Source organism: Zeus faber, assembly GCF_960531495.2.
Source record: "Zeus faber genome assembly, chromosome: 16".
In the NCBI taxonomy this organism is placed as follows: domain Eukaryota; kingdom Metazoa; phylum Chordata; class Actinopteri; order Zeiformes; family Zeidae; genus Zeus; species Zeus faber.
In genome coordinates this window covers 11407800-11433945 of record NC_137202.1, presented here as the reverse complement: position 1 = coordinate 11433945, position 26146 = coordinate 11407800, and the positions used below count along the sequence as shown (strand labels likewise).

The 26146-nt window shown below is 40.8% G+C and overlaps 1 protein-coding gene across 2 annotated transcripts; it reads left to right on the top strand.

Annotated features, from left to right (window-relative positions):
- Positions 1-4625: 4625 nt before the first annotated feature.
- On the top strand, positions 4626-26108 carry nt5c2a (5'-nucleotidase, cytosolic IIa). 2 transcript variants are annotated; one of them, XM_080016122.1, is made up of 19 exons: positions 4626-4631; positions 5698-5819; positions 6172-6210; positions 7854-7927; positions 9608-9725; positions 10727-10822; positions 11317-11408; positions 17025-17082; positions 17363-17456; positions 17580-17633; positions 17909-17992; positions 18255-18296; positions 18540-18647; positions 18985-19051; positions 19951-20121; positions 21527-21578; positions 23265-23325; positions 23437-23613; positions 24093-26108. In XM_080016122.1, the coding sequence occupies exons 2-19, from the start codon at positions 5719-5721 to the stop codon at positions 24315-24317; spliced, it is 1713 nt and encodes a 570-aa protein (XP_079872248.1). In that variant the 5' UTR covers positions 4626-4631; positions 5698-5718; the 3' UTR covers positions 24318-26108. The 2 variants fall into 2 exon arrangements, with proteins under 2 accessions (XP_079872248.1, XP_079872249.1); XM_080016123.1 differs by lacking the exons at positions 4626-4631; positions 6172-6210 and having other exon boundaries at positions 5709-5819.
- The last annotated feature ends 38 nt before the right edge of the window (positions 26109-26146 follow it).

Sequence of the window (26146 nt, the reverse complement as noted above, 5' to 3'; positions counted from 1 at the left end):
ATCGTTCAATTAATATTCCCCAAAATATTCTGTATTAATGATTTATCTTGTTGTGAAATGGTTACTGATCACAAATAACCTCCCGAAAACCAAAGTCAAATCTTCATGGTTTTCACGATCGAAGTTTAGCAAATCTCTTAAAATTCCAATAAATATACATAATAAATAAATACATAAATAGACATGAGTAAAATAAAATTCCAATCATATATATGAAAATATTCTTATCATTTTGTGGTAATTTAATATTTAAAGATACAATTTTAGAACGACCCAATACAACATGCAACAGCCAACGAAAATATTTCAAAAGCATGTATTTTTTTAATGATACGGTTGAGTCTTGCTTCTGGTAGGACTTTCAGTGTTTGATGTTGAGTCATTGCAACACCTTCTGATATTAAGCCATCAATAAATATCATTACACTGGAACATCCTCGGTGTGTGTTTGTGTGAGTGAGTGTTTGTGTCTGTGTGTGTGTGTGTGTGTGTGTGTGTGTGTGTGTGTGTGTGTGTGTGTGTGTGTGTGGTGTGTGTGTGTGTGTGTGTGTGTGTGTGTGTGTGTGTGTGTGCGTGTATGTGTGTGTGTGTGTGTGCGTGTTTGTGCGTGCGTATCAGCTGCTGTGCAGAAGCAACGTGTGGTTTGCAGCTTGATTCTCATTTCACTTCTTTAAACTTCTGCTTCAGACTGGTTAACGTGGTTAGACTTGTATACTTTGCTTTTTCTGGTTGTGTCGAAAGGCCTCCCAGCGGCTTGACGTAGACTCTGACACCCTGGGGGGTAAAGGAAAACTGCGGTATTACAACCGAACCTACCATTTTTTTTCCATCATTAGGAGTAAACCCGAAACCAGTGATTGGCACTGGATCGATTCTAGGGAATTGAAAAGATTGTGATGACAATCCCAATGATCATTTCTCAACGATTAACTCTCAAGAATCAAAAAATGTTATTTTGATTTATTGCCACAACATTTCCTATGATCAAAATATATCCACGTTATTAACTTTTTAAGTTGTTTTAGTAATCATTTAATCATTTGGCACATAGAGTATAGTCACAATAATAATTATAATTATTTCTTAATCATTAATTAATAATCTATTTTGCAGGACCATATTATGATAATATTTTACTATTGACGTGCTTTATTTGCACATAATATAATAAAAGCAACTATAAAAGCAATTGTATTGATGCAGCTGATCACTCAAATAATAATACAACAGCTACACTTTTATACATTAATATCTAGTTTATTATGATTATTATTAGTAGTAGAAGTATTAGTAGTAGTAGTAGTAGTCGCAGCAGTATTATTATATTCTTCCTTAAGATTTATTTTTCATCCAACTTACAGTGCCGCACGTCATGTGGCTCAGAACCCAAACCATTTCTGTTTGCTTCTAGAGTAGTAATAACCCACACGCCTTCGTCTTTCAGGGAGGGACGGTCAGGCAATCACAGTGAGACTTGTCTGGCGAGAATATCAACAGGTTGGTTTGATGTTATTGGCGTAAATCTTAACGTTGGCTCCCACCCCGTGCGCTAGAATCCCAACACTGTGCGTGTGACCCCCCCGTGCTCAATCCTATAGTGTGGGGGTGTCAAACATACGGCCATAATCAATAAAAGTGACTGCTATTTCAAAATCTTCCACTGGGGGTCGCACACAACACTGTCAAGCAAGCAAACTGTATGCTGTGCTTTATGCTGGAGCTGCCGATAAAAAAAAATAAAAATCTTATCCTACAGGTTATTTTGCTGTCAACGGTAAACTCCGTGGCACCCTCATTACCTAAAATGTCTTCGTCGAAAAGGAGAAAAGAGGACGCAGAGTGTAGAGCTTTCCAAGAGAAACGGACCGTTTCCCATTTATTTACAGAGGCGAATGGGAAACCCGTGTGATGGGTGTGTTCGCAGCAGGTTTCAGGACTTAAAGAAGATCATATTCGGCGCCACTACGAGACTCATCGTGGCGCAAAGTACAACAGCTTGCAAAGGGCAGAAGATAAGCGATTTGTTAGCGGGTCTGGAGAAACAGAAGTCTGTTTTTACCCGTAGCCGAGATATCAGTGATGCAGCGGTGAAAGCCTTAAAACCTTATTGCCGGCGAAATAGCATCAGCATGAAAACCATACTGCGAGGGGGAGAAAACATGCACGCTGAAGACAGACTTTTGCTGACATTAGCCCGACGAGAAACACGGTGGCAGACAGGATTTCGGGTCTTTCGGCTGATGTGGACAGCCAAACGAAGCACAAAGTCACGTCTTTTGTTGCACTTTCGGTTGCAGTTGACGAGAGCGCGGACATTATGGATGTTGCTCAAATGGCCATATTCAACCGCCACTATGGAGTTGCTGGAGTCGGTGCCTATGATGGACACCACAACCGTAAATGACATTTTCAACTCTCACTCTGTCGTAGCATCTGTAGCGGCAGGCGTTGTCAGAGGGAAGGTACAGGCTGCAAATGGAGGGCATCGTTTTTGGACATTCCACTGTATTTTGCACCGGGAGGCATTGCGCTACAGGTCGTTAAAAACGGATCACGTCATGGAAGCGGTTGTCAGAACTATTCATTGCATTTGAGCCAGAGGTCTGAATCGTCGTCAGTTTGACAGCCTTCTCCGTGATGAAGACGTTACCTGCGGCCTGCCACACCACACTGAAGTAAGGCGGCTAAGCCGAGGTGCCGCGCGGAGGCGTTTTTTTTTTATTTTTATCTACGACCCGAAATCGGACAGTTCACGGAGAAAAGGGGCGAACCGGTGCCGGAATTGCAATCCCTAGAACGGCTGGATTGCTGCGGGAGCTTGAGCAGCGGTTTCAGGTCTTTGGTGAACTTGGGACAGAATTCGCAGTTTTTCGCTCGCCATTCACAGTCAAGGCTTCTGATTTGCCCGTCGACGTAGAGTGTGAAATAATTGACTTGCAGTGTGACTTCGGTTTGAAGGACACATTTGCCTGGGCGGGCTTGGAGACATTTTATCACCGTCTCTTGCCAGGGTACCCCAATTTGACAACTCCTGCTGCAAAGGCTTTGCGCATGTTTGGGGCTACCTACCTTTGTGAACAAGTATTCTTCGAAATGAGCATCGTTAAAACAAAGCCGCGCTCAAATTGGCTGCTGCTCAGGATTTGACGCCTGATATTGATGCACTTTGTGAAGGCTAAAAGATGTCAAGTTTCAGGAGCAAAGCAAACGGCAAAGTTGACTTCGTGTAAATTGATTCTTCAGACACCTTTGCACCCTGAAGAATATAGTTTTGTGAAATTAATACTTACTGTGGAAATATTTTAAGACACTCAACATGGTGCAATATAATGTCAGTCAGCAGCTTCAGTACAAAATAGTTTGGTTTGGAGGAACTCTATTGTTCACAGTTTTTATGTATTTTTTTTACGTATAAATTTTATACATTTACAAGACGGGGGATAACTTAACATTTTTCCTTAATAGTTCCTTCTTCAGTTTGTTTGGTGCGGTGTGTCGGTTCAGGTGGTCAGGATCTCTACACAGATGTGGAGATGAATGTACATTTAAAATAATTTCTAGATCTTGACAAGTTGTTTTAATCAAAAAGTTAAATATTATATTGTTTAGTTCCAGATACCTCTGACTAAATGTTTTGTTGAAATTGCATTTTTTTTTTAAACAATGTTGACAATGTTTTGTTAAAGGATAGTTCATTCAGTGTGAACATTTTCAGAATGTACTTGTACTTTTTTGCACTTAAATTAAAAAAAAAAAATGCAGTTATCGTGGTTTGTAGGTTATTATGCTATGACTTTACTGGTCCGGCCCACTTGAGATCAAATTGGGCTGAATGTTGCCCCTGAGCTAAAATGAGTTCGACACCCTTGCTATAGTGTCTTCCCCGCTGGGATGGAAACGAATCTTTTGAAAATCTGCTCCGCCGTCTCCCGGCCAGTTCCGTCCCGATTTCGTCGCTGGCCAACAGGGGGCGTGCGTGCGGCGTCCCGCTCGTCTGAAGAGAATAACATTGGACAGTAAACTCAGATCAAACGTCGCAATTTAAACGTTTCACCCAGTACTTATATTTCTACTACTCCAGGGAGATTGTTTTACTTATTATGTGATGCTATAACACTGGTATTAGTTTTACCCTGACTTATGACCTGCTGTGTTGCTCTTCGTGTAAATTAAGCATTGACAAAAATGCTTTGGGGGGGGGAAATATGAAACTCCAGCTATATGCACGAATAATATATATTTTTGAAAATATATAGGGATATGGTAAAAATATAGTTTATTATTACATTTTTACACTATATCTTTTTTGATTGTCGCAAAAATATATACTCAACCTCATTAATGCGGAAGTTTTTTATCCCAGCAATTTTTAAGTGAAATTTTACAGCACAAGGTGGTTTATCATAGGCCGATAGAGAGGGGGTTCCTCGATCTGTTGAGGGGGCCTTGGTCATGGAGCTGATTTTGCATTCCCCCAAAAAAATGCGCACGTTTAGAGCGGCGCACGGAGACGTGGCGTGAGCGCGACCGCGACTGATCGTTCGTCTCAAAAGAACTTTCCCTTTCCGACGTGCTCTACGCATGCGCGGTTACACGCCCCGCAATACTCGCTGGCGGAGCTGCGCTGGAGGGTGAGTTGTTCCCGTGCCCGGTCAGGCTGTCCCTCTCTTAAAAAGTACCCGGCCAGGAATCGTTCACCGGGGTTGCGAGGTGCCAGCCTCCCCGTGCCACCTCCCCGACGCGTGTTTTCGGGGGGGCTTTTCAATCAAAAATTGACCCGTAGAGCAAAGGAGGTTTTTCTGGCTAGCTCGTTAGCATGGCTTCTCTCCGGCGTCTGTTTATCGCCGCACCGCGTCGACTCGCGATGCAGGACTCGAACGATTCGGTCACAGCGAACGAGGCAAATGACTGGCGTCACCCAGGGAAAAGAGGGGCCGGGCGAGTGGACCTTTGGCTCGCAAACTGGAAATAATTACTGAGGACTAAATACAAGTTCAAAGGGCAAAAAGGAGTTGACGGCGTCTGGCTCACGGTAATTCATATTTGAGCGCGACTCATTTACACGTTTAGATCCCAGCAAAATATAGACTTGACAGAAGTAAATTGTTGCGATGCTAAATTCGCATTTCTCTCCCAAAAGACATACTTTTGAGAGGATCTGCCTCAGCGATTTTTATTGATCCACCTTTGGCGCCTTCCATCACTAGTCCCTGCCGGGTCTATCTGTACTGACGTTATCCGCTTTAAATAGTCAGGCTGCTTTGATCAGCCTGTGTTCGTCGGTAAGAATGGGGGTGGTGTCCTAACCCAGCTATTACCTTTTTATCTCGGTCTGTGTTTGTGAAGATGTGGCCTCATCTTGTGACATCTTCTGCACGATAACTGACATCAGATATATAACTGCGAAGTGTGCTATTCTGGAATGAATTTTGTGTGTATATATATACTTTTATATAGTTTACTGTTTGTTTTTTTGGTTGTTTTTGTTTTACTGCAAATCGTGTTGATGAATTTTTAATGCTCTGGTTGTGAATCCGTTTTTGTGTCAAAGCAATGAACAATCCTTCGCAGTTTGGCCCGTATAGACTGCTCTTTTGCTAACTTGTGAAGAGTTTGAAGAAGTGACTCAATATGAAGAAATGTTTGTAGAGGGGCCGGGTGACCTGGTTGAATCCACTTCCACTTATTCCTTTTCAGAAACAGTTTGAACGGTTAGAGATGACAACTTCGTGGAGCGACCGATTACAAAGATATGCCGATATGCCGGCCAACATGGACGGCTTGGCAATGAAGAAGTACCGCCGTGAAGCTCATCATAGGTATGCACGAGGCTGATTGGGAGAAACCTTCATTTCAAAGCAACAAATATACTATACTGTTACAGTCCCACTGCTGCTTCCCATACAAGGATATTAATCAGTGTTTGCTTTGTTTACTTTTGTTGTTTTATCTGGAATCTACACAATCCATTGTTTCTCTAGCAGACCATCTGTCTGCTATACAACTGTTTTTACAAATGTATTTTTTGCGTGAAGGGCTATTCACTGACAATAAAGTACACATAAACACAGCAGTCGTCTTGTAAGATCTCAGTCGCTAGATCAGCCCAGATCAGCAGTAAGCTATAGTGGTAAAACTATCATCATGGCGCATGTATTCTCTATTGCAAAGCTTTCCACGGGATCTGGCTCAAAACCATCCTGCGATGAGGTATGCTGTCCTTTTGTTGTTGGAAAACTCACTGAAATAACCCTCATCCTTTTTTTTTTTTTGTGAATTGACCCTCCATCCAACTCCCCATGGATCTCCATTCATACTGATGCTAGGTGTGAGTTGATTTGGCTACATATTAAAAAACGGCCACTAGTGGACGTGAGCCCTTCCTGAGTCTTTCTCCGCTGATCCTCCATCTCTATTTGATCTGTTTTCACCATACCATTCCTTTTATCAATCCCATTCAGTCCAGTATCATCCTCTCATGCTATCTGAATGGAAACTTCAGGCCTTTGTTGGGGCAGAGTAGCATTTAATAAAGCTCTGTCCAGGGAAACAGTGTTATTCAGTGTTTATTCATCACAAATTTATGTAAAAGTGGAGAATCTAAATGGTCCCATTTTAACATGGGGAAAATGCCACTTCAGTGGAAATTATCCACCAAATGAATCATGTATAGTATACAGGGCCGTACTGGATTCATAATACGACAACATGTATGCATTTAATGTTGGAGTATTTATGGCTTGACACAGGTCAGGCAATCATATCTGAATCAGAATATGTTATTGGACAGAGTTTATTTGCAAATGAACTCAATAGATTGGGCCCTCCATTATCTTCTGGTGCGTTCTTTACATTTCATTTATTTGAAACACCTCCAAGCAAAGCTTGGTTTGAATTGAAGATAATACATAGCAGTAATAACAACCGGTTGCTCAAAAAACTGTTCAGAGAAATGTGTGAGAGTCGGAATTCCTTAAAGTGGCTGTTGTTGGGAGAGGAATGAGACAGTGAAAGGGACTTGGTCATAATTTGTGGCTCGGAAGTTTTTAGTTCAGATGCTCTGTTTGGTCTATTTAACCAATAGAATTGCATGCATGTTGCTGTAGTGGTTGCTTATTGTTTTTGAGTACTTTCCTAAAATATATCCTACCAAACAACAACTCCAGACATTCCTTTAACTTTTCCCTTTCTAAATAAATGAACAACACTGCCTGAGTGCAGAAAACAGTTGGCTTTGATGTTAATATTTATCACCATTTAGGAGCTTGCAAAAGACAAGCAAGAGCTGCTTTCCAGAAATCCTGAGAGGCCAATATTATTTTTGGATGGGTTGACTAAGTTTATCTTCAGTTTTTGTATTGCAATACGCTGTCATATGTTTTATTATACGCTGCCAAGTGTCAATATTTTTTAAGAGCCATATTGTACAGCAGAGCCCATTCTCCATGACATGCAAACATCTGCAAAGCAAAATGCTTAATATAGATGTGGGATGTTTATTGTGATCTTATCAGTTATTGAGTTACTTTTTCTGCAATCTTTATCGAACGGAAAATTAATGGACTTTCTCATAATTTAGCTGCAATTAGTTATCAGCTATCAGTGAGTGGGAAAACATGTGTAGGTAATGAAAATGATCCGGTCTTGACTTTTTTTTTTTTTTCTGCATTACAAGATTGCAAAAGGTTATGCTATAACAACTCCCTCCAAAAGATATTACAAGGCCTCTGACAGACTTCTGTGCCACTTTTACTATTTTCTTCCTTGTTTCAGCTTTTTTTTCCAGTATTTCATTCTTACTGGTTATTTTTTAGTACATAAATTGACTAGATTTTTATGGATTTCTTTTCCAGAGTTTTTGTCAACAGAAGCTTGGCCATGGAGAAGATCAAGTGTTTTGGCTTTGACATGGACTACACTCTGGCAGGTACACAGTCTAGACCATTAGGGAGTAATTATAGTTGATCGTGTTGGCCAATCCGAGCGTTGTTTAAATCAGGGACAAATTTTGTACTTAAAGACTTCAGTTTTGTGCTTGTGTGCATTTGTTTCGCACACACACACACAGATCTACAGCTGTAAACCTGTGTTTCTCTTGACTTTTAATCTTTTGTCATTCACATGCACATTCATTTCAAACGCGGCAAGTCTTGAAAAATGTAATAATGATAGTTTTACGAGCCTGTAATTAGGAATGCTCTTATACTGTATATCTTTTTTAGTGATATAATAACGCCCATGCTTATATCCAGTATAACAGCACAACCAACAATATTCATCGTGTAGTGGTATTTTGACACAACATTTAATGATTATTCTCTAATTTATTTACAAAATAGTCCCCCCCCCAACCCGCCCTGAATAGTTGCACAACTCTGCTGCTCCCGTTAGAGTTCTGCATGGTAACCCAAGGCACACATTTTCAGCTGTCGTTCAGGGAATCCGCCCTGCCGTACAAGCAAATTCCAAACAAATACACACACACACACACACACTCCTCTCCCTTCAATTGGGATGAAGGAGCGGGCCAACGATGAATGGTGGTCGGAAACGAGGCCACAGCTGAATGTGGGGTGGCGACATCCAGACCAGACCACAGTGACTGCTTTTCCACACGTCCCCTCCTTGAGTATTTTTATGAGCACTTGGTCACTAGTCATTGCGGCTGTCACCTCATTAAAATTTAGTTGCGGTTTAACTGTCATGCAAATAATTGCGATGAAACAATTGGATTGTCTTTGTGGTTCATTTTATGCCTCTATCATGCTTTCATCCAATAATAGTGAAACAATGCTGTGGAGGTGTGTTCTGGCCCAGGGCCAGGGAATGAGAGAGAGGAGGCAGGCGAAGGCAAAACAGCGCCGGTTGGCGTGTATTTATTTAAAGGTTCAAACAAAAGGCAACTCGTGGGCCAAAAGGACAAATCAAAGGCTCGCTCAAATTAAAAGACAGAGTCTACTAGATCAGTGCTCAGGTGCGCTTTTGCCGTGACATGTCTGGCTCGTTAGGCAGAGCGTTTGTCTTGCCAAGTCCGCACGCGTGTCCTGCAAGCACGCACTCCCTCACTGTGGGGATAAACAAACCCTAAATGACTACCCGGTCCTGGATCGGACGAACCAGGGGAGCCCCTCTGTTGATTCGCAGCAGCTGAGTGGCCCCGGGATGGGAGCCTGCACCGCCTGTCTGCAGCAGCTTCTTGACCATGCCCCCTTGGCCTGCCACAGATGCACATTCACCTCATGAAGAAGAGCCATTTGTTGACATTGAACATTGGAACATAAACATTTAAGTAGACAGTGCATTTGTCTCAACCCAATTGATGAAAACTCACACAATTCACTATTTATTGCATTGTTTGAGTGTCTTGAGTTTCCAGTTCAGTTCCCCTGAAATTTTGATGGAGACATGATTGTAGAATCTAACGATTCTACAAAAATAATCACTCAAATAATTGCTATCAGGAGATTATATAATAATTGTGAAAGTTCTTCTTGTCAGATACAATGTTATGTCTTTTGTAGAATGACTTAGTTTTAAAAAAATATATTTGACTCCTGTATTAGATTCTGTTTTGGGCTATGAACACTGACCCGCCTGTCTCTTCCAGTGTATAAATCTCCAGAGTACGAGGCCTTGGGCTTTGACCTGACAGTGGAGCGCCTGTTGTCCATCGGTTACCCTCCGGAGCTGCTCAGCTTTGTGTACGACCCCTCCTTCCCCACCAGGTCGGTTGACAAACATTTCCTACATTTCAATATCCAATTTCCCTCCTCAAAGCATTCTCCTGTCCCTAGCCCATAACGCTGACATATAAACAAGAGAAGCTGGAGGTTGTTTTGCAGGTCAACAAACAGTTGCAATATCATCAGAGAAAGCCTCCTAGCAGCCAGATTTATAATTTATGTTACTGGAAAATTGTCCAGTGTATATAATTTATCACCTACACCACACAGGGTGAATGCTGCTGCAAATCGATATCCAGTGTGAAAATGTCTACTACGTCTATTGTAGAAAACCACTGCTTTATTGCTCTCTATTGATCAACCTGTGCGGTCACACATCTGTTGATACAAGCACAGCCATAATAAGACCACAATATAAGATGGAGGTTTACTATTAAAAATGACCATAAAGTCGAAAAAAACAAGTTATGGTTTAAAGGGAGCCATTGGTCATCACAATCAAGCCAGAAATGATCGAGGTATAAATGGATTGTTTCACCAGAAGCTTCTTCTGTCTAATTGTCCTCCTGAAGTCAATGGGGAAAATGAGTTACTGTAAGGAGAAACTACTTCTTAAGTTCTCCATCCATATCTCTTGGCTTTTTGGTTTGATGGTGATGACCAATGGCAGCTTTTATACCTTAACTTTATTTTGACATACACTCATTCAGCCAACCATGTATCCCATTGTGTATTTGAGTATTTTACATCTGAATTCCCATTGAGATTTGAAGAGGTGGTTTTATGGTGTTGATAGAGAACATGGGATAAGATAATGAAAGTCTGGTGATGGTCAGAGACTTCAGAAAGTCACTTCATACAAAATATATCCAACCAAATAATAACACTTGTGCCTAATTTAACATAATAGTAACCTGTCTAAATTCCTTTGGTTATGGGAAGGTAAGGGTTGTTATTTAGTTATGAAACCAATATTCATGTAAATACTCTCAAATCGCTCTTTCTCACTTGCTTTGCTGTCACTGCCTGATCTCCGCCCTCAGAGGCCTGGTGTTTGATACAATGTATGGGAACCTGCTGAAGGTGGACACGTACGGCAACATCCTGGTCTGCGCGCATGGTTTCAACTTCATGAGGGGGTGAGATCTGCTTGTTCTGCTTGTCCCCCTCGCCAAGTATCTGTTTACACGAGATTAGCCAATTCCCAGATCACTTTATATTGCCTTTTCCTGTGGGAATATGCTGGTTTTTAATTACATTTTTTATAACAGGGTTACTTTTGAGTGACATTTCTTACTAGATACTATTATGCATATGTCATCATATTGTTAATTATAAAGTGACCACTTTATTTACTACTAATCTTTCAATGATTTAAATTGCAATTTTTGTATAATTCAACAAGCATTTTGTACCAAAGCCGATTAGTATTCCTACAGTATGAGAGGACTTACAATGTAAACAAGTCAGTCTTGGTAGCTACAGCAAAAAAATGTTTTCCCCCTATAATGAAACGATTGGCTATATGCTTTTTTTTCATCAATAGTCATACCTTGAAAAACTATCACATATTTTTTTACAATCCATGAGCACTCCTGTGTACAGCTCCAAACTCTTTCCTGTTCCCTCACAGACCTGAGATCAGGGAGATGTATCCCAACAAGTTCATTCAACGCGGAGACACGGAGCGCTTCTACATTCTCAATACACTCTTCAACCTCCCTGGTAAAAAATAAAGACACAAACACAGTAGTATACACTGTGCGAATACAAAGTGTGTAAAAAACAAACAAACAAACAAACAAACAAACAAACAAAAAAATAGTTTTAGGTGTCACACCCGATAGGGTCGTGCAAGATTGCTTTAAATTGTTTTAAATGTACATGTTCTCAGAATAATAACAATAATAATAATAATAATAATCATAACTCAAAATTCCGGTTGAAAGGGAGTGCGCCCCTGTACAGCCGAGCAGTTTGATGTATCATATGTCCAAATCGAGGAAGAATTGAGGAAATTAGAGCCGCTTCCTGTCTGCCTACCCTGCCCCTCCCCCTGCTGTCCGCACCTGTCTGTCACCAAGCACATCCATCCCAACGGACCCTCCATCCAACCCACATCAATAAAATCTGATTTTTATGTACATATACATTATTATTACTATCATAACCATGTTTTAATAATAAGAATAATTATTATCGTAAATACATTTTCATGGTGATTATTATGGTTATTTTATTAATGTTATTATGCAGACAAGAAGTAGATGTACAGTGTGATATATAATTTGTCCAAATCGAGTAAGAATTTAGGAAATTACAGCCATTTTCTCACAGCCCCCTCAGGACCCCACCTTTGTGTTCCTCTCTGAGTCCCCCCCTTCTTTGCCGGCTGCTCCTCCCTCTCCTCTCTGCGTTACTAGCCTGGTTTATACTTGCCGAAAGCGCGAGGCAGCACACCCGACAAATTGTTACCTGGCGCCACAGCGCTACGGATGAGGCCGTTCAGGTCCTAGATTTAATGACTTGGCGCCAGGGCGCTTCCCTGGAAGAATTGCATTGGGAGCAATGGGAGATCAGCATTTTGCTGTTTTTTCGGCCGCACAGTGGGAGCAAAGGTCAACAGCCGCCCCCCGGCACCCTAACCCACACCCATGACAGCGAGCGGCCTCCTAGGGGCCCCAGAAGGCATCCGACGAGGCTCTCTGCAGCCCTGCTGGGTCACAGCGCGCCAGAAACCCCCAGACGCAAGCCGCCAGTCCCCAAAGCTGCCGGGCACCTACCCCACTGCAGAGCCCGTTGAGACCCGAGGGGCATGCCCAAAAAGTACCACAACATTGCCCCGACTTAGGAAGACTCAAGTATTGATGGATGGAGTTGTCAGTGATAAAAGTATCCCATTTTTCATTAAATGAATCAACCTTGTTTTTGGATATTGCCAATAGTTTTTCCATGGAGATGTATTCTATTTATCAATGTAACCATTGGGATGTGGTGAGATTATCTCTGTTTTTCCAATTGAGTAATATTATTTTCTTGGCAATTGTTAAGGCGATCAAAATGGGTTGGTGGTGTTTGAGTGGTTGGTCAACTGAGGAGAGGTTACCAAGGAGACATACAGACGCTGAGACTGGAATGCTGGGACCAAGAAGGGTTGATAGCGTCTTGGCGATTGTTGGTCCAGAATGTTTGGATAGGTGGGCAGAGCCAGATGGCATGAAAGTAGTCATCTCTGGTATTAAGGGAACAGTGAGCGCAAACGTCTTTATCCACAAAACCCGTTTTGCATGAACCACAGGTTGATATCAGTGAAAACAGCAAGGTCTCTTTCCCATTCCATGGTTGGTAAAATTAAAGTGTCATCGGTTTTTAATAATAGTTTGTATATTCTGGAAAATTGATTTTTTTAAATGACCTATATGAGTAAGATGTTCATTGGAGGTGGTTTGTAGGATGTTGTTTGATTTTAACTTTTAGAGACTGCTGTAGTTGAAGGAATTGCAGGACACTGTGACCACTGTTATTATACCTTTTGGTTAAGGTTGGGAAGGATATAAGCAAATTGTTTTAAAAAATGTGTTCCAAATGAATAATTCCTTGTCTTTTCCAAGACCTGAAGATTATAAGTCTGTTTTAACCAGAAGTCACGGTTGTGCCAGATCGGAGTGAATTTGTTTGGCGACTCAGTGTAACCACTGAGTTTGTTGAATCTCCACCAGGCTGACAAGAGTCAATGTGATGAATGGGTTTTTAAAGCAACTTTTAAGTTTTAAATGTTTCCTTATTGCTTCAGTAATGAATGGGAGATCAGATATTGATAAATCCTGACATTCTGTTTGTTCAATGTCTCGCCATCCATGGCCCAATTGTTGCTCTGGTTGTAACCATTTAATTATAAATTGAAGATGGTTCACTTAATAGTAGTATCTGAAGTTTGGGGCTGCTATGCCTCCACAGTCTTTGTTTCTCGGAAGTGTTAGTTGTTTAGTACTCGGTTTCTTGTATTTCCATTTTAATTTATTGATTATTTTATTTATTGAGTCTAGAGTATTAAACCAATTTACTGTTGGTTGGACTGGAGTCATTAAAAATATAAAGTTTATTTTTGGTAGAACATTGATTTTCACTGCTGCTATCCTGCCAATTAGTGAGATGGGTAGGTTGTTCCATCGAGTGGAGGTCTTCTTCAATGATTTGAGCAATGGAGTGAAGTTAAGGGTAAACGGATCTTTCAGATTGGTGGAAATATCAATACCAAGGTATCTAATGTTGCCCGTTGTGATGGTTAAGGGAAGTTTCTGGGTTATATCATTGTCCGTGGTTTTAGTCCAGTTGGACTTTTTTTTTTTTTGACAGGATTTTGGACATTACAGAGTTACTTGTCAAAATACTTGGATCAAATACTGTGTTGAAGTCCTCTCCCTCTCCCACTATAATAATTGAGTCAGGGGCATTTTAGGAGCTTTTAAAATATATATTGTGAAAGAAATTTTGGTCGTCCTCAATGGGGCCATAAATATTAACTATGGTTAACTTGATGTTGCCTAAAATTCTGTTAATTATTATGTATCACCCTTCTGTGTGATATCGCGGTTTTATTCTGATATGGGATACTTTTATTAATCAATATAGAAACACCTATTTTTTTCTTAATTATATGATGCAGATAACATCTGATTAAACCATTTAGCTTTGAGTTTGAGGTGCTCGGATGCAGTGAGGTGAGTTTCTTGCAGAAGACAGAAGCTGGGGTTCATCCTGGTGAGGTGACGTAGGATTCTGCTATGTTTAGCTGGCGAACCCAAACCCTCAGACATTCCAACTAACAAATTTAATGGGTGTCATTGAGGTAAGTTAGGGGGTGATGGATGTGTATTTGTAGTTTTCCCATGCAGCAGCACAGTGCATCCAAGGCAATAGCTATACTACTGTGCCCATGTTTTCCCATAGTCTGACTTTTTCTCATTTACATTCCTTTTTATTGTCCTAGTATTGCAGGAAGTTTGTAGGTATACATATCTTCACAAACAAATGACAAATAGACAAAGAGAAACAGAACATTGCAGAGTCAAACAGACATATAGTGAGAGAGTGGATAGAGGGTGAGAGTGATGAGAGAAGTAGGGAGGGAGGGATAAGGAAGGTGAGCTAATGAGAGTGAGAAATATTTACAGTCTTTACATAGATAGGGTGCTAATTTCTACATCTCGCATATCAGAATTATCAGGAATTGATCGTTCATACCCAGTGTGGTTCCTTTCGGTTCCCGTCCTTTGCTTTGAGCCAGCTCCTTGTGCTTGAAGTGTTAGCTTAGCAATGATGGAGTGGGGACGGTTCCCGAAACTGTGTCCCAGTCCCAGTGAACCCGGTGGAAGGTGACCACCTTCATGGTGTTCGTGGGGAGTTTCAGGGCGGTGTAGAGGAAGTCTTTCATCATGTTTTCTGGGGTCTCTGTGTTGCTCTCAGGAATCCTGGAAAAGATGAGACTGTCCCGCATACTTATGGATTGGATCTCCAGAATTGTCTCTTTCATTAATTATTATTTTTTTTCTTCACAACCTTCATCTCTGTTGGGAGAGGCTTCACTGAGGTTTTAGATCTGCGTTGTCTTTTTGCATCTCGCCGACCATGCGGTGCAGGAAATCTTAAATCTTGGAAATGTCTTGGAGGAGTGAAGCATTTCCAGTTTCTTATTTATATCATCCAAGACACTAACCTCTGCAGCACTGGGAATAAGATCAATAAGGTAATCTGTATCAGTAGCTGAGTCTGCCTTCCTTCTTTTCGTTACGGTCCTGGTCCTCTTCCATCACGCACTCCTTATAATAATAATCAATATAATTCTCAAGGTGCTCCTCTTTGGATTTGGGTAGTGTGTTTTTTTTTTTTTATATATATATTTTTTGCACTGCTTTGTTATTTGTCTAAATTGGAGCCGATTGTCTGTGTTTTAGTTTGTGCAGCTGGGCGCCGCCATGTTGGATATGTACTCACTTCCGTCCTCTCGCGAGAACACAGCATGCTCTGTGGCTCTCACAGCATGCTTCGCATTTTGCTTTTTTATTTCTGATTATGTTGGCCAAAATTGATCAGCAGCACAAGTCAGATTAGAAATTCCAAGCCTACCAATTACTCTTAGATGAGGGTAGTTGTAAAGTTCAGCTTACAAATAAAATGTAAAATATTTATTGATATTTATGTGCAGTTTCTTTTTAGAGAATCTTGCAATGACAGGGAATAATTACACATTGTGAGTCAGTTTCCATAGTTCAGTAAATAGTCCTCTGTAATAAAATGCTGAGCAGGACATTCAATGATGTAAAGACAAAAAAGTTTTTAGGGGAAAATTTCCAACAGCTGCAGTCTGTTAATTAGACGTATGAGTGTATAGAAGAGCTGAAAAAAATCACCCTGAGAACAAATGCTCATATCCCAAAAACTATACATGCTAGGTGCAATTTTTTTTTTCTTTTTAAGTGCATCAACAAGAATGCGCTTTGATGTAAAGGAAAATTGTGGGTGCTGTGGCAGGATAGAAATATGGGGGGGGGGGGGGTTTGTTTCGGAAAACGTGCCTCCCTCAATCTAGATTCCCATCCACAAAGCATTGCGAATGTTTTGGCTCTAAAACTTGATTAACACGAAAACTGATGAGTGAATGCTTCCACAAAGTAATAACCCATGATTCCCAATCAAGCCGCTTGTGTTGATGTATTTATTAAGGAGACTTATATATTTATTGTATTAATTAAGGAGGCAAACTTTGCTGGAATAATAATAACAATTATAAGATGAAGAAGAGAAGAAGAAGAGTCTTTAATTAACACGCAACACACCACACTACAACACATGCACACACACACACATGCACATGCTTTGGATGGTGGCCGGTGAAATGAGGCCTCTGCATTTAACCCATCCTGGCTTGCCCTTCCTCCGGGGGGGCAGCCAGGAGCAGTGGGCAGCATTCGTCGACGCGCCCGGGGACTTGGTGACAAGTGTCCAGCGCTGGTCAGACGATGATGGGTGCATGTTTTTGGTGGGGGTCCTTACTGACATGAGGTGGAGGAAACCCCACGTGAGCACGGGGAGAACATGCAAACTCCACACAGAAAGGCTCCTATTTGGGAGATAACCCGCCGGAGCACGGTGCCAACAGCACCCCAGGTGGGAATCGAACCCAGGACCTTCTTGCTGTGAGGCAGATGATGTTGTTGATGATGATGATGTTGAGTAATAACACTCCCTTATTGTTATTACAGTCAGGGAACCACACACTTAATAAAAGTACACAAATCTCTGTTGGTCACCGAATTTAAGCCTTAATTATTCATTCCACAGAGACCTACCTCTTTGCATGCCTCGTTGATTTCTTCAGCAACTGTTCTAGATACTCAAGGTAAATCTTCATAATTTATTTAATTTAATATGAAATATATGCTTTATTTAGAAATGTAGATTTGTGTTTTCCCTATAACCCTTGTATTACCAGTTAGATCCTTCATAATGTCCAATCTATTTTACTAGGTGTGCATTTGAACAATCACATGTGAAAACAATACAATGACAACTCCTATCACCAATAAAATAAAAACAGAAATGTACATCAGCACAATATTACATGAAACATGTTCATAATGGATAGGTTAAGGTTTCATGTTTTCTATTTGTCTCTCTAGTTGTGTATCTGGCTTCAAGAACGGAGACCTCTTCATGTCCTACAAGAGCATGTTCCAGGACGTGCGAGACGCCATGGACTGGGTCCATTTTAAGGTACAACTTCTCCTCTCCACTCGCGGACACCACTCTCATTCCTCTCTGAGTCATTAGCCTTGTGCTGTCTCTTGCAGCAAATCCCTGGTTCATAAATCCTTTTTTCCTTATTGTTCTTTTTAGGGCTCCCTAAAAGAAAAGACGGTTGAAAACCTGGAGAAATATGTGGTAAAGGATGTAAGTACGCCATTGATTACTGTAATAGTCTTCTAGGAAATTGTTTTTGTGTGGCACGCATACATACACATTTAAAAATTACTCATTAACTGGTCTTTTACCGGTAAAGTAAGTTTTGAAAGTACAGTCAGATTCTTATTTAGCCCCAACATGTTGCTTATAGGTCTAAATGTGAAATGAGTAAATGAGTGATGCTGATTCTTTGAAAATGAAAAATTGTCACAGACTCACACCAATGTGAGTGATTACTGACATTCTGTTTTCCCTTTCTCCAGCCAAAGCTTCCTCTCCTCCTAAGTCGCATGAACGAAGTGGCCAAGGTCTTCCTGGCCACCAACAGTGACTACAAGTACACAGAGGTGAGCTAAAAAACAAACACTTGAAATCAAGATGCATACATAACTGCAATGGATAAAACAAGTAAAGAAGGAATGAACCAATCCTCAATAACTTATATGATTCAGCTTCAGTCGTTGATGAATTAACATAAAGGATGAATTTGTTGCTGCAGAGTGGGTGTTCTAAATTGTATTTTCTGAGGTTTCCCTGTAACAAACGTGTCAAATTAAAGTCGGAAGTTGCAACTGACTTGTTTTTTTGTTTGCTCTTGTGCTGTTTCAGAAAATCATGACCTACCTTTTTGACTTTCCCCATGGACCAAAGGTAACGGCAGATACTGCTGCGATTAAGGTTTTTTGTGCACCCAACATTCACAAAAGTGGCATTAGAAGAGGTTAAATACCTCCTAATAATCAGAGGTGGGGCAAACCTTAATTATCCAAACACAAACAAACTACATTCTTTTGTGTGTGTGTGTGTTTGTGTGTGTGTGTGTGTGTGTGTGTGTGTGTGTGTGTGTGTGTGTGTGTGTGTGTGCGTGTGTGCGTGTGCGGGTGTGCGTGTCAGGCAGGAACCGCCCACAGACTGTGGCAGTCCTATTTCGACCTGATCCTGGTGGACGCTCGTAAGCCAATGTTCTTTGCGGAAGGGACGGTGCTGCGGCAGGTGGACACTGTGAGTGTGTATGTGGGTGGGTCAGGCTGTGAAAACCAAACTATTATTGTCATATGTTTAAGCCTCCATACTGTGAGGGATGTGCACTTGTTTTTGATGCCTCTTTACAATTTCTCAACCTCTTGAGGTTGAGTTTTGAGGGGGGAGTCCTTCTGTATACTTTATTTTCTCATATTTCTCACCAAGACCGTGTTTATGCCAACCCACATCTTTTCTATTTTATTAATATTAAATTGGATAAAGTTTAAACTTTTTCGCTTTGGTTAAAATTTCCCATGACCAGTACAGGTACTGTATGTCTTATGACCATCTCAACATGAGTGTATCGGCTTTGCAGAGCACGGGCCGGCTGAAGATCGGCACCTACACGGGACCATTGCAGCATGGCATTGTGTACTCTGGAGGTAAATAAAGAGTCTCATGAGTCTTTTTTGTCATATTAACTCTACAACTATAATAAAGTATTTGGCAAGACCCATGCTAATCTAAGTCTTATTAGCTCTTAACTGTTTCAGCCATTGTCAGAATCGTCAACTCTTTATTATAAGTCGACCCATATATCAGTCTGGGGATTATTATCAGCAGATATTTACACATAAAAATGCATACCAGAACTTCATAGAGCTAATGTAAACGTATCCCCATACGTTACAAAGGGCTTACATTAAATCAAGCTTTGGTTTCAAGTGATAAGGCTGCCTACGACGCTTGTGGCTCTGTCTGACTGAATCTGTCTATCTCTCGCGTGCACAAGCACACATACCTGTCAACTCTCCCGTTATCCCCGGGATTCTCCCGTATTTTACCCTTCTCTTCTGCTGTCCTCCGGTTTAAATATTTTCCTGTAAATCTCCATTATTTAGAACCTTTCTAAAAAAAAAAAAAAAAAAAAAAAAAAAAAAAAAGGGCTGTGCGATCAAAGTGATCAGAGAAACTGGAGCAGAGGCTCTGCTCTGTGCCCGTCCCCCGCCTTCTCAGTCCCTTTCCCCTCTTGCATGAATGCGTTTGTGGCGTTAAAACAACTTGCGTTAACGCGTTGTTATTGCGTTAACTTTGACACCCCTAGTAAACACCAAATCAAGCTTGTAGAGTTTGAGTCTAGTGATTTGATGCTAAAATGCATTCAGGAGTTGGTGTGGTTAATTAAAATGTGTTCGAATTAAAAATGCTTATAAATACCAATTGAATCAACAAAACAATTTGACTCCAAGTTTATAAACCAGCGAGTTCTAGGCGAAGACATGTCGTCAATGCAGCATGATGTTACTGTTCCCTCATATGAATACCCTAAATATCCTGGCAGGTTCCTCTGACATTGTGTGCGACCTGCTGGGGGCCAAGGGGAAGGACATCGTCTACATCGGGGACCACATCTTTGGGGACATCCTCAAGTCCAAGAAGCGTCAGGGCTGGAGGACCTTCCTGGTGATCCCCGAGCTGGCCCAGGAGCTGCACGTCTGGACCGACAAGAGCTGTGAGCCCCACACACTCATTCTAAATTCGAAATACAACAGTGTTTCCCACGCATAGACTTTACTTGGGCTGCCCGGGTATATTAACGCCCGCCAAAGTATATTTGGCAACTCATTTTATCATTTTTTATTTTTATTTTATTTTTGTCAGTCTGAGGGAAAGAGGTCATCCGTGATCGACTAACTAGTGAACAATCTCCCCTCGCTCTACCCCTCCCGTACCGGTTTGTTCTGCTATCACCGGAAGGGTTAACTGACAATCCCAAATGCTCTGCAGAGAAATGGAAAGAGAGAGAGAGAGAGAGAGACTGTGCCGGTCAAATATACAGCCCGATAATGTACTTGCATGTATATGTACTCGGAAAAATGCTCCGATACTCAAACCCGATACCAACGTTATGTAACATAGTTGCGTAGTTAATGCTCAAAAAAGAGCGAAAGAAAGAAAATGTCGGCCGTTTGGAAGTACTTCAATGTAAACAAAGATTAGATAAATCGTCTGGCAATAAATTTTCTGCACAAAATTGTGCAGACTGTATCTACCACTGTCACTACAGCGGAGCGTCTGCTCTGGTTGTTCCTAGTACATGAGATCCGCTCGTGATGAAGCTTCGACTCTTTTTCTGGGACTCTGTTCTTGACGAGTCACTCAATAAAACGAGTCGTTCCATTTGATTCAGTTGGTTTAACGCACGGTGAGCGAAGGAGGACTTCCACTGAACGAGAGTAGAGAAGAGTAGGTCATTTATTTGATTTGTATATTTTTTGTTATGATTGCAATTTATTTTGGAATGGAAAGTACCATATACATAGAAAGTTATATTCACACTTAAAAATAAAAGAGCCTACCACCACAAGTATATTTCAGACCCGTACTACTTACAAGTATTGTACTGTATATCACCACCCAGCCAATGGGATCCTCCATTGAAAGTGGATTTCCATTGCTTCCATTTTTCTTTTATGTTTACCGGTTAGAAAAGAAAGGTTTGATGACATGGCCAACATCAAAAGCTACTCCATTAGAGAAAATCTTTTGAAGAGGGAAAGTTGGACATGTGAGTTAGAAATGTCTTTGCTTTTCATTGCTAAATGTTGGTTATATCCGGTTATACTTTGAGTCATTGGAGTATTAAATTGCATTACTCACAAAATCCCAATGGTGAAAGAATTGCTACACATCCAGATGTCACTGAAATTGGTCTGTTGGGTCACGTTCAAAGCTGTAAAGACATGTTTAACTTTTAATTTACTGTTTATGGGCAACAGAATCATTTTATTTGACCCCCATTCCCGAACATCATCGCTGATCCAAGCACAGGATGTAAACCTGTACTCAGGTCAGTGTTTTTTGTTTTTGTTTGTTTTTGTTTGTTTGTTTGTTTGTTTGTTTGTTTTGTCTTCTAGCCATATTTGAGGAGCTTCAGTCTCTGGATTGCTTGCTGGCAGAGCTCTACAAGTGAGTTTTTTTGTGATAAAACCTGTTGATCCATGTATTTGTTTGGAGTTTTAAACAGCTACAAAATAAATACAGTGATTTTCATGCAGTGTTTTCTTTCAAAAAATAATACACACAATAATAAAAATAGTAATTATAATAATAATATAAAAATAATAATGATAAATATACCTGCAGGCAGCAATACACAGGGTCCAGTTTATTCATTTTAGGTACTTGTTAGAGTCTTTTGGTTCTGTCAAAAACATCACAATTTACTAAACTTACAAATATCAAACATCGTGGAGTTACGTTGTGGAGTTCCATCCATAGTATTATTTTTTTTTTTTTATATTGTGACTGATTTGAGGACTGTTTTTTTGAACAATGGCTTTTTTATTGTCTTAGATTTTCGGTTATTTTTTGGCATCTGGAACAATAACAAAAATAATAACTGTAATAACTTTGCATAACAATAATAATAAATACATTTTATTTTATAAATAGAATAAAAAATGTTAGTTGTAATTACTACTTTATTGTATTTTTTCTGTTAATAATTAATTGGAAAATTCAGTTGAATAGATTACCTGTCTATATTGTAATGCAGACAACTTTTCTTGTCAATACTGTCAATACAAAAGACTTTCTGTCTTTTCATTTAAATCTGCTATGTTTAGCTGGAGGCAACTGTTTATTTTTTACTTTAAAATCAAATTTTTTGTTGTATGTAATTACATCCAGAGTCTCAGTGACACTAGGATATGTTGAGTCTTGTGTATGCCAATAATGACGTATTTAGGTAGGTTTACGTATTTACGGATATTTACGATAGCAGGCAAACTTAGGTTATTTAAGTGGTGACTTTTTTTTTCTTGGATTACATTTTCAATAAGTTACGTTTCCATGAAATACGAAAAATGTAATTTTTTCCAACGACTCGCTCGATCTTGAACCCATCACTCAGTCGCACATTTCAGTGGATTCGACTCGACGTGGCTACGAGTTTTTGAGACTACTTTTTATTGGTATTTTTCATTAATCCGACAAAGTAATGGGACCACAGAGATAAAATATCAATCTCACAGATCTATAGACATCTATCAATTAAGAAAGTACATAAATATACACGTACAGTAAACGCATTTGTTATGTCGAACCAGTTTAAACGACACATTAACCGTGCCGCTGGCTTTTGTCATTGTTGTGTTCCAGATTGTTTTAGCCGGTTGGACATATTTTGGCGTGAAATGCATTGGACCGTGCCTGTGATATAGATCAAATTTGGCGGTTTTTCCACTAATTTCTGCTCTGTATGTGGATCGATTTGGATGAAACCTCAACCATGAGGTGTTTGTGACATACCGGTTCAAACAAGAAGTAAACTCCGTTCATAGATTCTTCTATGCCATCGTTGTGTTTCAGATAGTTTTAGATTTTAAAATTCTGAGGGTTTTCCCGGAACAATATCAATAGGGCTGGACCCCTTATAATGAAGAATTGTATTGCCATACAAAGCCTACTGCTGCGATGTACCGATTTATGTCAAAAAGCAAACAAAAATCTGCGCTTTACTTTACTGTATTGTGTGTTAGTGGAGCAATAACTTCCTTTCTAAATATTAATATCTCCCAAAACAAATATATACATGAATTAATGTTATAAAAATAGAATCAAAGCTGCAACAGAACGGTGTTGTGTCTGCAGGAACTTGGACAGCAGCAGCAACGAGAGACCGGACATCAGCTCGCTGCAGAGACAGATAAAGGCACTTCCACCTCCACTACCTCCACACTAAAAATATCCATCTCTCTGCTGAAGCCCCCTCCTCCAACTGTATCTCTCCCTCTCGCTCTCTCTCTGTCTCGCCCCCTCTCAGAAAGTGACCCACGACATGGACATGTGCTACGGAATGATGGGAAGCCTGTTCCGCAGCGGCTCCCGCCAGACGCTGTTTGCCTCCCAGGTGATGAGATACGCCGACCTGTACGCCGCCTCCTTCATCAACCTGCTCTACTACCCCTTCAGCTACCTGTTCAGAGCCGCACACGTGCTGGTGGGTCGCTGCACTCTTGTCTGTCTGTCTGTTTGTCTGTCATTCAGAATACACGGCAAGTACATTTTCATATACAATGAATTTATTAAGGTAAATTTTGGTGCATTGCTGTACAGACAATTTGCATAAAAAATCACAAGTCTGAAAACAAAAAAAACAGGTTTACATTTCTATTGATATTTTAATGAAAGTGGGAGGGGGGTTGGTTCAGAGGGTTAAGAACTCAGATTAGGACGGGGTTGAAGATGTTTAGAGGCCGGTGGAGAAGAAGTGGAGGTGCACCCTGCAAAGATGGGTTCTCAGTCCAAGACAAAGGTGGAATAGCGACTCTGCCGCCGCGATGGCAGCAGGGAACCCCGTCCCGCCGTCGTGGATCCGGGTTGGAGAAGAGTGAGGCGGCGGGTGTGTGACATGGTGTCAGACGCAGTACCTTTTGTTTTTGTTCACCTTATACAATGTCTGTGATCCCCCTCCCCCAGATGCCCCACGAGTCCACGGTGGAGCACGCCCAAGTCGACGTCATCGACACCGAGTCGCCGCTCGCCACGCGCAACCGAAGCGAGGTTGACCTGCGGGAGCACCAGCTGACACGCACCGTCAGCGAGATCCAGCCCCCCAACCTGTTCCCCACCACCCCCCAGGAGATCACCCACTGCCACGACGAGGACGACGATGAGGAAGAGGAGGAAGAGGAAGAGGAGTAGGTTGGAGGTAGAGGAGCCGCGTTGGATGATTTGCTCCCACAGACGCTCTTGTTCTCCTGTTGGTTTTTCCGTTCTCGACGATCTATCGAAAATACTACGGACAGAAAGTGGAAGAACTGGGGGAACTGCAAACTGACTTTAGAGAGCGTGAGGAGGTAGGTGGTGTTATTTTAGGATTGTACGCTTCCCTTGACCTTTTCCCAGAGAAGAGGTAGCCGAATAAAAGATTCTGTAATGTAAAATACTGTAATGGGAAGCTGCGACAGAGGAGCTGCCTTATGAATGTCAAATTGTATTGTTGGTTGATTAGATTTTATCTTTTTGCTATATCAACAAGTGCCATATCCACCAGTTAGGCTGTACCCAGTCTAAGGATGGTTGTACTGCTCCCGGAGGAGTATGTGTTATTTTAATTTTGTTATTTTACATTTTTGTAAAACGGAAGGTCTAATAGTCGCTTGCGGTTGGGAACAACTGGGAGGTGTTGGGATTCTGCTTCCAGCCGGCGACCATTTTTTTGCCAGCTCCAAGACATTTCCTCGTTTACTCAGAGCTGCCTCCCTTTACCCAATAGTAGTGTCGTCCCACATTACCCAGGATTCCACGGCGACGGTGGTTAAATAAGATGCAAATGAATCTGTGTTCTGATACAAGCCGTCATGACTGCTGATGCTTTCATTGTCAAGTGTTAAGAAACGGTTGCTGCCTTATTCTGTTCTTATTCAGCCGGCTCACTGTTCTCTGCTGTTCTGAAGACGAGCGTTAAAGACTCATAGAGTATATTTTTTGACAGTGTGTTTTCATATTTGCAAGGTGTGACTGGGTGTCCAAAAATGCATATGCTGCTTTGAACCGAGAGCATTTCTAGTTCCGATTTCTGGTTGTTGTCGTTGTCCATGTCATAGCGTGGTCGTGCGCTGGGAGTGTGATGTCTGCAACGCCTCTGGATGTTACTGTCGTGTTGTTCTGTCTTGATGAAACCCCCCCCCTTTTTTTTTTTTTTTTTTTTTTTTATTTCATTTTCGACTGCCTGGTGTTTGATTGGTCATTCGGATGTCCCAGCGTGTCACTAAGATGTGCTGAAAGAGAGAAATAATTTGTTTACTTGTTATTTTCCTTTCTTACTTTTTTCCATCCAAGCAATTGTTCACGGATCATTCTGCATGTTTTTTTGTTTTTTTTCTTGACTGTACTGAGCAAAAGTGTTTTTGAATATTGCCTTTTAAACGGCTGTTGTCAGTGAACTGGAGGGTTTCTTATACATGCAAAGATTTTATCAGTTTATCAATGTTCCAAGAAATGCTGCAATTTTAAGTGTTCCGAGAAATATTCTTATTTTTTTGTTTATTAAAGATTGTCTGCAACAATTCTGATCACAGTGACGACATATTTTACTCACTTGAGTGACAAAAAAGCTGATTTATATCATAAAAATCGATCAGACATTTCAGAAAAATAATTCTGGTTAAATGGAGGAAATAGCTTCCAGTCATTTTCTCTCCACACACTTGCGTGGAAGCTCGCAGTATGATTACTTCTCAGTTATCCTGAGTTATGATAAGGGCATAGAGACAAACTGGTTCTCCGGCTTCAAGAACTAGGATGCGGATCTGAACTGAGGTTGTTCCACTCTTGATTGAACATTGAACTTTTTTTTTTTTTTAATCCACAGCTCAGATGGTGATTCAATCTCCGATGTGCAATAAATATATTTAAGAATTTTTAATAAAGCTGCATGACACAATCATGTGTTTGGCTTTGAAAGAGAAAATAACATCAGAAGAAATGAAGAAGCAGTGTATGAAAACGTAGATAGTTTCATTGGGCCT

Excerpts from the sequence above, each read along its gene's own strand:
- nt5c2a (XM_080016122.1), top strand. The coding sequence starts at position 5,719 with ATGACAACTTCGTGGAGCGACCGATTACAAAGATATGCCGATATGCCG. Across the intron at positions 18,648-18,984 it reads TGCTGCGGCAGGTGGACACT|AGCACGGGCCGGCTGAAGAT; the intron begins GTGAGTGTGTAT and ends TCGGCTTTGCAG. Across the intron at positions 20,122-21,526 it reads CGTCTGGACCGACAAGAGCT|CCATATTTGAGGAGCTTCAG; the intron begins GTGAGCCCCACA and ends TTTGTCTTCTAG.